The sequence below is a fragment of the Chenopodium quinoa genome, unplaced genomic scaffold (assembly GCF_001683475.1).
Source record: "Chenopodium quinoa cultivar QQ74 unplaced genomic scaffold, ASM168347v1, whole genome shotgun sequence".
Taxonomy (NCBI): domain Eukaryota; kingdom Viridiplantae; phylum Streptophyta; class Magnoliopsida; order Caryophyllales; family Amaranthaceae; genus Chenopodium; species Chenopodium quinoa.
In genome coordinates this window covers 3,452,023-3,466,335 of record NW_018745533.1, presented here as the reverse complement: position 1 = coordinate 3,466,335, position 14,313 = coordinate 3,452,023, and the positions used below count along the sequence as shown (strand labels likewise).

At 31.0% G+C, this 14,313-nt stretch overlaps 1 protein-coding gene and 1 pseudogene across 1 annotated transcript; both read left to right on the top strand.

Moving 5' to 3' along the window:
* Positions 1–3,968: 3,968 nt before the first annotated feature.
* Positions 3,969–7,621, top strand: LOC110715812 (probable peroxygenase 4). Its single transcript, XM_021894426.1, has 7 exons — positions 3,969–4,190; positions 4,320–4,412; positions 4,526–4,611; positions 6,188–6,282; positions 6,667–6,792; positions 6,908–7,057; positions 7,201–7,621. Exons 1-7 carry the CDS (start codon positions 4,151–4,153, stop codon positions 7,220–7,222), a joined length of 612 nt encoding a protein of 203 aa, XP_021750118.1. The 5' UTR covers positions 3,969–4,150; the 3' UTR covers positions 7,223–7,621.
* Positions 7,622–9,960: 2,339 nt separating this feature from the next.
* Positions 9,961–14,217, top strand: LOC110715917 (annotated as a pseudogene).
* Positions 14,218–14,313: the final 96 nt, after the last annotated feature.

Genomic DNA, 14,313 nt, shown 5'->3' with positions numbered 1-14,313 from the left:
CAATCCAAATTTTATTTGAAGTCCAGTTATCATCCAAGTAATTTTTTTTATAAATAATAATAACAATAATAATAATAATAATAATAATAATAATAATAATAATAATAATAATAATAATAATAATAATAATAAATCATTGTTGTTACCAAATTGTCATGACTCTTGAGCAACTTTTATCATCTAAAAATTGTCGCTTATTTACAATTTTTTCTACCAACTTTATCAATTATCCCTCTTAGCTTTTTAGTCTTTCATCATTGGGCTTAATCTCCCCCCCCCCCAAAAAAAATAAAAAAAAAATAAAAATAAATCATTGGGTTTAAATTATTGGTGGTAGTGATACAATGCAAAAGGGCTTATTTTCTCATTGTCTTGGGAGTATAGAACTGAATTTTGCTATACTAACATAATTGTTTTAGTCGTTTAGTTATCATCTCCCAAACAATAATTAGGAGGGAAAAGGAACCAATCCATTCAAAATCGAACCCTAAATCCAGATTAATCTAAAAGATGAACCAAAAGATGAAGTTATTTGTATTTTGTTTTATTCAGTTTTTAGTTTTTACACCGTGTTTTTTTTTACCCAAATTATGCGCACATCTCGGTTAATCATAATGACAATTTTTAATGTCCTATTATTACACTGAGCGTTTATTTTGACATGAGGGGCTACATTTGAGGAAATTAGTTGATTAAAAAAACATCTTAATACAAAAATAATTGAGAAAAGATCTCTCATAGCCAAATTATAACAGAAGTTTAAATTTAAGAGCAAAATTGATGAGATTTTTTCTCTTCATGTTCATTTCTAACAAGAGATCTTAAAATTAAGAAAGAAAAAACTAATTTAACGCAAATAAACTTTATTTCTTCCAGCTTTCGTAGCTATCTTAGCTTGAAGTTCTAATTTAATATCCGAGTCTAGTAACCGGGAGAAACCTTAATTAAGGGTTTCCGCAAGAGATTTGTGATTGTGTTGGTCACGTTGCATTTGCGTGCTTCAAACGTCAAAATAAAAGGAAAATCAATATGTCACGGCGTAGTAAAATTGAGTTTTATGGTACGTGTTTTCTATCTTTTTACCATTCTTTGATTTGGGGTAGTTATGAGAGTAAGGGATTCTTTAACTTGTTAGAGCTTTTCTTCCGATTTGGGGCGAGATCATATCAATTCTCACCCCACTCTTGTGGCTATTTAAACACACACAAAAAAAAATAAAAAATAATTATTGATGTTGATAATAACTATTTCTTATGAATGTTACGACTTACCAAATTATTGGTCTTACTCGTGAAAATGTTGATGCACAAACAATAGCACAACGTGTTATTTCAAAAACAATTATCGATCAAATAGCTTGTATTAGAGATTTTAGCTAGTTAAACTTCCTTAGATCGAAGCTTATTTTTGTGATTTTAATTTATAACATGCAATGGGAATGGGATTTCTAACTAGAATTTGGAGAGCCAATAATATTGTGGAGCAAATGCCAATTTACATAAATGTGTGGTTGACAGGCTTAATTATTATTGTTTTAATCATTTTCATGGCTAATCCTCAAGGGTAATCCTAAATTTAACAATTCAATTAGATATGCAACATGTTTATGATGCTTAATATGATATACTTCGTATTAAAGGATCTGAATTTGAATCATGTCGGTTTAATTGGTTAATAACTTAAAATGTACAACTCCTTATCCAAGGTAATTTATACTACGTACAATTTAGTCAATATATATAGACTTAATTAAGCAATAACTTCCTTTCATAAACCCTAGATATAATTTATATAGGCCAATTCGTTGTCGTCGTAATTAAAACATACTTATAAGTGCTTTGTAAACTAACACATAACAACCTGTTGAAGATAACCACAGTAAATAACTCTTTTATTATATGATTATACTTGTTATATTATAACTCTTGATCAATATATACAAGCCTTTAAATAGGCATATTGATAACTTCAAGTTAAGCTAATGAGTAGTTAATAGCCTAGAGATAATTACAAAGGTAGCTAAAAGTTATCTACAGCTAACAAACTAATAACAAAGTGATATAATTATGAGATATAACAACATTTAATTTGACTAAGCTAGCTAAATTGCATGATAACTACTATTTACTTTAATAATTATCATCACCATAATGTAACTAATCTCTCCACTCGTTATACACAGTGTTTACTTGTACAGTTATACCCCATCTTTATCTTTTGCGCTATTATTGTCTATACGTGCATTCATATGTACAGACGTAAATATCTTTAATATTTGAGAACTACACATTTGAGGCGAATAAGATTCCATAATTATGATTTTCCTTTTATTGATATTTAAGAAATTAGTATGAAATACCATTTGTAATGGAAGGTATAAAAATTCTAAATGATAAAATGTAGTATAAGAGAGTATGTTTTTCCAAGCTCTATTGAGCATCATGCTAGTAATTATATTATTTCGACACTAGATCCATGTAATATTATTAGGGTTAAGCTAGACTTAAGAGTGGTGAATGAGGTAGAGGCAATTTGTCAGAGGCAGGGTTACGTTGTTTTAACTAATTGCGCTATATGGTAGACTGGTAGGCATTAGGCAATGAAAACAAATATTTACTGAAAGAGTCATGTCTTGCTAGTTGCAAAGGTTGTGGTATGAAAATTGAAGTAACATTCATGTATAGACACACACAATCCAAATTTGAAGTCAACAAAATTATTGACTTTAAAGGAAAAGGTGAGAACTTATCAAGTTGCTAGTTCAGCTAAAAAAAAAACCCTAGCACATTCATGTATACTACAATTAAATTCTTAACCATTTTCTTGTAAGTGTTTTCTTGAATATTTCTACCTTTTCATTTAACTTATAATCATCAAACTACTTAAAAATTCCTTGTTAAGTTGTTATTATATGCATTTGATATTTATTTTTTGTTTTATATATATATATATATTATCTTGTGTATTACAACTACTCTTTATATACATTTATTTTCATACTTATAACATAGTTGATGATTGGCTTAAATCATTAATAACCATCATTCTTACCTCATCATGTTTTTATACCGAGTAATGTCGGTTGAGAGGGTGATAGATGTGGCATAATGGTTAAGCTAGGCTAATTGAGTGATGACGTGGCATAATGAGAAGTTGAGTAGGATGTGGCATACTAAAAAGGGTCTACGTTTTCTCAAAAAAAAAAAAAAAAAAGGGTAAACATGACACATATACATTTTTAAGAATACGTTTTAATACATTAGTATAGAAAGATTCTTTGGCACCATAAAGAAATCAGGATCAGATACCTTAAGAGCACCTTTTAATAGATTAATATAATACGTAGAAAGATTGTATGTACCTATATTAGTATATAGGTCTGTATGATACAACCAATTATGTTTCTTTGTTTACATGCAAATACCCCATCACCCATGGTGGATATGATTTTTATCCCCGTCCCCTTACCACCCGTCAAATCGAGACCCATCCTTGCCCCACTAACATCCCATTCTTAATGATACAACCAATTCTATTTCTTTGTTCACATGCAAATCCCGTGTGCAAGGAGTACCTCGAAAAACTAAATATCCTCATATGATCATATCATTTTGTATTATTATTTCCTCTAACACAAAAGTAACCGAATGAACAATTAAGTGACGTCCCATCTCAAATATACAATATCTCATCCCATAACAAAACAAAACAATAAATGCCTTATTCATGAAGAAAGAAGAAACCTCCCATTTCTAAATTCTAACAGGATCAACGACAAAAGCAACAATTGAAGGATTACTTTAGATTGAAAGCGTGGCAATCAAACTTCGCTTACAGCTCACAAAAGCAGTTATATAAACGTTACATAATGTAAAAGCAACGTGTAATTTCATACATAAAGCAAGTTTAAAAGGCATGACAGATTATTTGTTACATACTTATATAGTTATTATATATATATATAAATAACATACCGTATTTCCTTCACTTTCATATATTCTTAACTTTACTAATTTATTGTTTATTTAACCACCTTTCTAAACATTCCTTCAATATTATCTTTTTTTTGCAACTTTCAAACGACATAAATCACCGTAAAACGTAGAAGAAAATAAACCACTAAATTTGCATCTAATTCCTTTGTTAAATCATGGATGCTTCAAGTGGAATTACTACTAATCAAACTGAAGGTAAGTTATTTTTCGATTATAATTCAAACAGGAAGAAGTTTTAGAAACAGAGGGAGTACTGTTGCTAATCATGCTTGTATATTTGCGGGTTTTTCATGGATTAGTAAAGTTTGTTATGTGATTATGCAGTTGAAGGAGCAGGAGATAATGTGCTTGCTAAACATGTAGCCTTCTTTGATAGGAATCATGATGGTGTTATTTATCCATGGGAAACTTTCCAAGGTTTGTCAAATTTACTTATTTTTTTGATGAATTTGAGTTGGGTTTTTGTTTGATTTAATGGGTTTTTGGTTAATTTTGTTAAAATTTAATGGGATTTATTGTTATTGTTGTAGGATTTCGTGCCATTGGAAGTGGGTTTCTGTTATCCACAGTAGCAGCCTTCTTCATCAACATGGGCCTAAGTGGCAAAACCCGCCCTGTATGTCACTATTGCATGATTTGCATCCCTTAATTGAAACTCGGTTTTTTTTTTATTTTTTATTTTTTTTTAATGAGGTTTGCTTTTTTTTTTTTTTTTTTTTTTTTGAGAAACTAATGAGGTTCACTTCAATACATTCGCTTTCAAAATAATTAACACAATGTATGTCGTTGTTTTCTGTTTTTGCTTTACAAATGCCATCGTTTTCTTGCTCTTTATGTTTTCTCTAGTTTTCTTTTACTTTCACTTTCAATTTCACTTTCTCGATTTTATTTGTTTGTACATTTTATAGAAGACATCCATTATATAACGAAATTTGTGTGTATAATTTGCATATTTTACAAAAAGGACACAAACTTGTTAATTTTTGGAATATGGATTTTTTTTTTCCTTCCAATTTTGTGGTGTGTGTGTATGCTAATAAATAGTCTTTTGTTTTCCAATATTCACCACATATTGGTTATGAAATATCTAAAATTCTAAAGACATTATTGGTTTTTTTTTTTGTTTAAATAATAATAAAAAAAAAAAAAGAAAAGTTAAAAATCAAATAAAAGAAGACAATATAAAGTGGGTTGATGGGCCAGGGTGGGACGAACAATCAATACCAATTCAAGAAAAATGGACCGAATCGTGCAAGGCCTAGTGTTTTGCTATTCTTTAAAAAGTTTTATGTAGTGTGTATTCTTTTGTAAATCAATATGGTGCACAAATAATTGGGGAAATAGAAAAGAGAAAGTAATGAAAGCATTTCATAAAAGTAAAGAACAAATTAGCTTAGATAAGATGAGATAAGTTCAGATAAGATAAGATAAGTTCAGATAAGATAAGATAAGTTCAGATTAATTGTGATAAGGGTTAATCAGGGCTGCTCAAGTTTAATTTATAACTATAATAAGTTCTAGTTAATAAGGGCTAATAAGTTCAACAAAGTTAAGAGAAGATCAGATAATTTCAAATAAGACATCAAATTAATTATTTTTCAATTAATTTAAATTCATCAATCACTTGTTTTCTTTTACTTACAAGACAACAACAAGACAAGCATTTTTAGTTGGTGAGTAAGGAAGGTAATTGCATGACCTTATCAAATTAATTCTAACACATTTTTTAGGGTTGTATATAGGCTTTAAATACTTTTTTTTTTTTTTATTAAAAAGTGACTAAAACGGTACTTGTATTATTTACAAATCAATGGTTATTGGCATTTGATTTACATGAGGTCCATGAGTATTATATATGGGTATGTATGCAACAAACTAAAACCCGCTTTACGACTTGCATAATGTATATCCAAGCAATTTTGCAAAAATAAGTATTTATCGCGTATTATTGAGAGAAGGGTCCCTAAGTACCATTTATACACTTGTAAAATGAAAATAAAATAAAATAAGTATTAATCTATTAAGCTAGGAGAGTTTCCATCTATGAATTGGAACACTTGCAAAATGAGACTAAAAATTATATGAAACATATTAGCATGCAATGGTTGTATTTTTCACATGTTAAATACTACAAATTTCAAGAAATTAAAATTTGACATCTGATTTTATTTGTATTTTTGGCGTGAATATAGGGGAAATTTCCTAATTTGCTCTTCCCAATAGAGATAAAGAATATCACCAAAGCCAAACATGGGAGTGATACCGATGTCTACGACACACAAGGAAGGTATGTTGTTAACTTTAACTTAACTTCTACGTTTGTCTTTCATGAACCTTAGCTTATTCACCATCCAATGAAGACTAAACTACATTTGTTATCTTTGAGTTGCGACGAAACCTTATCATAAAATTTGTTTCTAATCAACATATATATTGATTTAATGTTGTAATTGATCTTGACCTTTACATAACCCGTTGAGTGACATTCAAATTTACAGTAAGTAGTATTACGTTTATTACTTTCATTAAAGGGGCGCATGGTAGAATATTGTAAAGGCAAACGTGTAACATTGAAATGATCAAACAAAAGGAACATTTAAATGTGTCATACCTTTCTTATGCTAGTAGCTATGTTTTGTACTTATGATCATTTAATTTTTTGTAATGGAAGGTTTGTAGAATCGAAGTTTGAAGATATCTTTAAGCAGCATGCTCATACATGTGCGAATGCTCTTACTTCTGATGAACTTAATGAAATGCTCAAGGCAAACAGAGAACCTAAAGATTATGGAGGATGGTTAGCAACACTCACTTTCGTAAATTTAATTTCATATTAATGTGCACATGTATCAACATATGTTAAATGGTTCAAACTAGATATATAATTGTCGAATTCTTTCTTTTTTTCACAGGATTGCTGCCTATTCTGAATGGAAGATTCTATATTATCTGTGCAAGGACAAGAATGGTTATTTGCCAAAACAAACCATTCGAGGAGTGTACGATGGAAGCTTATTCGAGCAGATGGAGAAGGATGCACAATCTAAGAAACACAAACAAGGGTAAACTTTCAAGAAGCTAGTTGGAATTATTGAAGCATATATATATATATATACGTATTATGTGATTCAAATATATCAATTGTAAAGTATTTTAAACTAGTAAATAATTCTGATTATTTTCCTTCCTTTCTTCTCTTCTCAAGTGTTCATGGAGGAGATAAATAAGTTAATTGCAGTTGATCTTCACTGTCAGCATCAAATCGTTGTTGTGGCTATGTATCTAATAGTTGGGTTTGAATTTATACATTGTTGTTCATTGTAGTGATTGTGTGATATTGATTGTAATTTTATGTACATTGTTATTACAGTTTACAAGGTTGTATTATGTCACATATTTGTGTTTGTGTGTGTCGGGGGTGAATATTACTACCAAGCTAGCCTTGGTCTCGTGATAGGAATGCGAGCTTGTGAATTTTAAGGTCACGAGTTTGATTTCTAGTTGACTTTGGGAAAGAAACGGTATTTTCTTTCCTATGTCATGATTGTCATCTACTCTTTAAGCTAGATGTACTATTGGTTTTGATTTGTAGCACCTTACAATTGGGCCTAGGGCCAAATTTGATTGATTTTTGGGGGTTTAATTTAGGTAAATTTTCATAATATTATCATACCAGTTATCATTAAGTTTTAAATAAGTATTTCCTATGATTAATTAATTACTTGTTTGTTATGCGTTTTCACTCTACACCACAACGTCTCAAATTAGTGTTTCTGGACAGTTTCATATTGACGATCAAACTATGTTAGCATTAAAGATGCACGTCAACAAGACCTACGTCCACGGGGTAAGGGATAATATATTCTTATTAGATTAATAGATTTCAGGGAGGATAAACAAGAGAGATAACAAAAGGAGATACAACACTTTCCATCTCACACAAAATCTCTCAATGGAGTACCATAACGACTTGAATTGGCTGGGCTAATCAATCAATATTTAGCATTTCTAGTTGTCCACCCAACGGTTCCTTATGTAACATAAGGAAAGCCTAAAAAAATCCTAAATTATTCCCTAAGTATACTCAAATAGCCGTCAAAGAAAAGATATAATTTTAGAAATTATCCCATAATGATAAATTATCCTAAAAGAATCAAATTACCAAGCTATAGCTCGGAAGCTAGCTCAAGCATGCCACAAGTCCTCATAGGGCCGAGCTATAGCTTGCTTGTCGCAATTTTCCAACTTCGTCAGGTTTTGTACGTAAAACAACCATAACTTTCTCGTTTCTTATTGGAATTGGGCATATTACCTATCGTAGGAAAGATCTTGAAACAAGCTATCACCTCCAACTTAAATCACCTCAAGATCACTTTGTATTGAGAGATACGAGCGTTTGAAGTTAACCCTTTGCCATTGCACTAGATTTCAAGTCAACAATTAACAAGTATAATGTTTTGTTTCTCTTTAAGTTCTCTTTTTGATAACTAGCGTTTCAGTACTCAGTAGGTCACCCACTAGAGACAGAATTCTTGAATATCATACCCAAAAGTATAGCTTAAGATAGTTTTAATTGAACCATGGACCAGCCAATGCATTTTAATTTGTCATTGATCTTATTGAGATTTATTTATAATTATAATTATTTTGTAATGAGGTGCTTTGTATTAGGAATAATCTACTTATATCTGCATTAAAGCATGTTAATTAATCTAAAATAAACTAATTTGGTTGATAATGCCATGCCATTATGCCAACTTGAACGTTGAATAATAGTGAGTGTTGTGACATTAGTATGCACGTTGTTACTTTTTATCTGTTTAGTTCAAAAGCTGTTGTTGTGAGTTGTATCAAAGGTTTAAGAATCTCCAAAATTATTCCAACGACCCACTTATATAAAGCAATTGAACTCGTGTTTACCTGCTCGAATCATACTTTATTTTCATGTTGAGTAACCTTTCTCAATTTGGATAATTGGATCCTTATTACACGTAGTAATACTATAACAAATCTATATCTATACTTAGGGTCTGTTCACATTTACTTAATTTCAGTTCAGTTCAGTTCAGCTCTAATCAGTTCAGTTCAGTTCAGTTCAGTTCAGCTCCAATCAGTTCAGTTCAGTTCAGTTCAGCTCTTAATTTTTCTCTCTCATAAAATATTCATTTCAGCTCAGTTCAGTTCAGTTAAGCTTCAATCAGTTCAGTTCAGTGCAGCTCAGTTCAGTAAATGTGAACAAACCCTTAGTATTTTAAAAACACAAACCACAAATTTTTCACATGACACATGTCATCACAAGTCGCTCATTACCCCATATGCCACATGTAACCTTCCTTAATATTTGTGTTTAAGTCTTTATGCATTATATAACTTACAAATTCAAGTTAGAAAATGAAATGTTTTATTTCCACCATAATTAGTACACATTACATAAACATTATTACATATGAATTATAATAAAAACGTCTTCTCCTAGACTAAAAATGTAACTTAAACTAATATATCGTTTCATATTCCACAATATAGTCAATATTCATGTGTATAAGGACATACGGTATACCTAACCAAATTCCTTTGTCTTGTTTCACAGTTCTACTCTAACTTTTTTTTTTTTTTTTTTCTTTTAAGTTTTAGTAATGAAACAACTACGGAGTACTTTGTATATTATATATCAAAAGTTTCAACTTTTAAAAAGCATACCTCTATGTGAAAATAATTAACCTGGCCAAAAGGCTAGTTAAATGTGAGAAATTTTCTACTGATATGATGAGTTTTATTAGGTTACTTTCTATATACAAAGTACGATTACCAAGTATTTAATCAAGAACCAACCAATTAACATTGCCATACGTATTGCCTTTTCTCATTAGCAAACTCTCCTTCAATTCTCTTCCAACGTTTCCGGCCTCCATTACCAAAGTATTAGAGCAAGCATCTAATTACTTGGATAACATGGATGTTACAAATGGATTTATTAATCAAAATAAAAGGTATGTATGTGTTCGTTTCAAATAAATATTACTACTAATCATACTTAACTAATGCCTTTTTCTTACGATATTTTTTATAATTATTGAATTTCGTTAAATTGATAATGAAGTTGAAGGAACAGGAGAAAATGTGCTTGCTAAACATGTAGCATTATATTCTTTGATAGGAATCATGATGGTGTGATTTATCCATGGGAAACTTTCCAAGGTTAAATTTTGACTAACTTTGCTTAATTTTGGTCAATTTGAGTTGGATTTTTGGTTACCTTAAATAAGGTTTTGGTATAACTAGTTTTAAAATGAATGAAATTTGTTGTAGGATTTCGTGCCATTGGAAGTGGTCTTCTGTTATCCACCATTGCAGCCTTCTTCATCAACATGGGCCTTAGTAGAAAAACTCGCTCGGTATGTCTGTCGCATACTTGCATTGCATCCCATAACTACGATTTTACGTGGTATTATTTCTATTTCGCAAAATTTATTTAAGCTCGTGTCCATCACTTAGGGGTGTATCCGATTATGATTGTTATGTAAGTAGAATGGATAATCTTTTTTCGAATATAATGTGAATATTAGCATGTTTTATACTTGAGTTAACTATTAATGAAAAATTGTGAATTAAAGGCGGCATATCATATCATATCATATCACTAATAAATAAAGCCGGTCTTACAGCCAGGTTACAAGACAACAATACTGGACATTTAAGTTTTTCGTCAAATAGGATCTAAATAATTGAATTTTAGATAGATTTTTTAAGATTAAAATGTTGTATAGAGCTTGATTATCGATACACTACTAAGATTTCATGTATACATAATTAATCATAACTTTTAATAAAATTTTAATAACTCGGTTCTATATCCATCATAAAATTCGCTTTAAAAAGCTCTTTAAAATAAGATCCATTTATAATATGCTTCCTCCGTTTCTATTTAGTTGACGCGTTTGATTTAGGCACATATATTAAGGAGAGGAGAGAGAGAGTGAGATAGAATGAAAAAGCAAGTGTGGTAGCTTGTAAATGCAAGGTAAAAAATTTACCCCAAAGGAAAACGTGTCAACTAAAAAAAACTTCCTAAAAAGGAATACGTGTCAACTAAAAAGAAACGGAAGTTGTATATAGTTAAGGTTTTGTGTGAATCTGTTTCACGTCAATTCGGTTTATAATCATACTCCCATCCCATCCCCTTACCACTATCACTACCAAGCCCTTGCCGGCGACCTTCTCCCTCCCAACCCCCGATGCCGATGACCCTCCCCTACCTTTTTTGGCTTTTCAAACTTATCGTCACTCTGACTTCTAAAACAGAACATTTGAAGTTGCCCCAGAAAAAGCTTTGATTATCTCAAACCCCCATTACTCTCTAAATACAACAAGATTTCAAAAACCCTAATTCTCCGTGTTCTTCATTCATCAATTTATCATAATTTTATCAAAATGACAACCTCCTACAATCATAAAGGGGAATCAAACGATTATGAAGAAACCCAATTCACAGACCCACCAACTTTCTCTCTCTTGTTCTTCCGAATCTTACACGGTGTGTTTTGTCATCGTAAAAATCGTTGGTGTGCAGTACACTGGACGAATTAGAGGTCGAGAAATGGAGGGTCTGTTCTTTGGCAAAACTATATATAACCTAATATTTGATATGTATAACCTAATTTCTGACAATTATAATATAATTTCTGATATTTATAATCTAATATCTGACCATTATAATCAAATTTTTGACAATTAAAACCTAATACCGGACACTTATAATATAATATCTGACAAGTATAGTGCGAATTCGGCAAAATGTAGCTGTAAAGGTAGTTGTTAGCTATGATGGTGGTTGTTACCTGTATGTGTAGCTGTTAGCTGTCAACTAGCTGTTAGCTATGAAATAAATAATTAAGTACGAGTGTTTGGTAAACTAGCTGTTAGCTGTAAAGTTCTAAAAAAATAGAAGAAAATTTCAACAGCTACTTAACTTTTCACAAAAGCTACTTCAACCACTAAATTCTACCCCCACCACTACATTCTCAAACACTCATAATTTTTTTTAAGTAGTGGTTTGAATAAGTCAAACCACTAAAAGCTACTCAAAAGCTAGTGTCGAACACGCCCATAATCTAATATCTTACCATTATTATCTAATTTCTGACACTTATAATCTAATATCTAACTATTATTATCTAATTTCTGACAATTAAATTTTTTTCCCTCATTTTTATTTTTTCCCCTGTTTGTATGACCAGCCTCACGCGAGTATGTTCTACACAATACTTTGTGTATATACGTATAAAGTAATGGAGAAGTAGTAAAAATAAGTTTTAGGGCCTGTTCTCATTGACTGAACTCAACTGAACTGAACTAAACTGAACTGAGCTGAGCTGAGCTGAACTGAACTGAACTGAATATTTTATAAGAGAAGGAGATTATGAGCTGAACTGAACTGAACTGAAGTGAAATGAATATTTTATAAGAGAAGGAAATTAGGAGCCGAACTGAACTGAATTTCAACGTATGAGAACAGTTAATCGATAAAAATACTTTTAGTTTAATTTATAAGTATGATATCGTACGTCTAAATATCCTGCATTTATCTAAAGAGATTATTTGACCTTATTTAACATTCAAGCCAAAAGATTTATCCTAAAATTCAATAAACAACCTCAATATCGCTCTGGACACAAAACTAATATAAATATATAGACGGAATTTAATTTCAAGTCTATATCATAACTTTAGCTAACTAAGCTAAGTAACTAATCATCGACTTTTTGACATAAACAACCATTCGCTTTAATAAAGTTGCCCGAACATGAATTCATGATAGTTAGACACAATCTTGGGTAGGCTGATGGGCCCAGTGGAATAGAATAGTCCAATAAAATAATTGAATATTTGGGCCAGTACAATCTCGGGTAAGCTAATGGGTTAGTGTTTAACCACTTCACAAAAAAAAAAAAAAAACCATCTAATTTAATGCATAATTTATTTTGTTAAATGTAGCGTATATACTTTGGATAATGACGTGACATTGTGACATGACGCATATACTTTGAAGAGTGCCACATAACACCCTTTCTTTGAAGGGAACGAGTTTTAATACAATGTACGTATACAGTACTCCGAATATATTAAAGCTCCTTTAATATAGTGCATGTTTCAAATATATATCTTGACATTTTATTTTCTATGTATTGTTGGAAATGATAAATTTTGGGACTAAGACTTTGTTGTTGTGGTTAATACAGGGCAATTTTTCTTCTTTGCTCTTCCGTATAGAGATAGAGAACATAGCCAAAGCCAAACATGGGAGTGCTTCCGGTGTCTATGACTCACAAGGAAGGTACATAGTAAACTCGACTCCTACAATTGTCTTTCATGACCTTATTGCCTTTATTGTGACTTATGCATGATACTAAGGGTCTGTTCTGATTGACTGAACTGAGCAGAATTGAACTGAACTGAGGGCCTGTTCTATTCAGCTTATTTTCAGTTCAGTTCTTAATTTCCTTCTCTCATAAAATATTTAGTTTAATTTAGTCAATCAGAACAGACCCTAAAATGTGTCATCCCTTTTTTATATAACAAATAGGAAGTACAAATACATTTTGTGTTTGGGCTTATGATCCTTTTATTTATTTAACTAAAGGTTTGTAGAATCGAAGTTTGAAGATATCTTTAAGAAGCATGCTTGCACAAATTCGAATGCTCTCACTTCCGAAGAACTTAGTAAAATGCTCAAGGCAAATAGAGAACCAAAGGACTTTGGAGGATGTTTAGCAACAACTTCTTTTATTTCATATATATGTACATATCGACTTATGTTTTATCGTTCAAACTAGATAATTAATTATTGTTGTGTTCTATCAATTTTTATTATAAGGATTGGAGCCTATTAGAATGGAAGATTATACACTATCTTTGCAAGGACGAGAATGGCTTCTTACAAAAAGATACGCTTCGAGGAGCATTCGATGGAAGCTTGTTTGAGAAGATGGAGATGGAGGCTAAGAGACGTCAAGGTCATAAACAAGGGTAATATTTCAAAGAAGCTACTTGGGAATATATCTACATCGTGTGTGATCCAAATGTATGAAATGTAATGCATTTTCAATTAGTTAATATGGGCCGACCAACTAACCGGCCGGGAGGATTATATCACCAAATCTAATCTCACTTTTTCGAGCTTGTGATTTTGAGGTTACATGTTTGATATTGACCATGTTTGGTAATTGGCTTTTTAATGACTTTTTGGTTAGTTTTTGACTTTTTAAGGTGGTTAAACAGCCAAAAAATGTGTTTCGTAATTGGCTTTTTAGTCAGCGAA

Excerpts from the sequence above, each read along its gene's own strand:
- LOC110715812 (XM_021894426.1), top strand. The coding sequence starts at position 4,151 with ATGGATGCTTCAAGTGGAATTACTACTAATCAAACTGAAG. Across the intron at positions 4,413-4,525 it reads TCCATGGGAAACTTTCCAAG|GATTTCGTGCCATTGGAAGT; the intron begins GTTTGTCAAATT and ends TTATTGTTGTAG. Across the intron at positions 7,058-7,200 it reads TCTAAGAAACACAAACAAGG|TGTTCATGGAGGAGATAAAT; the intron begins GTAAACTTTCAA and ends TCTCTTCTCAAG.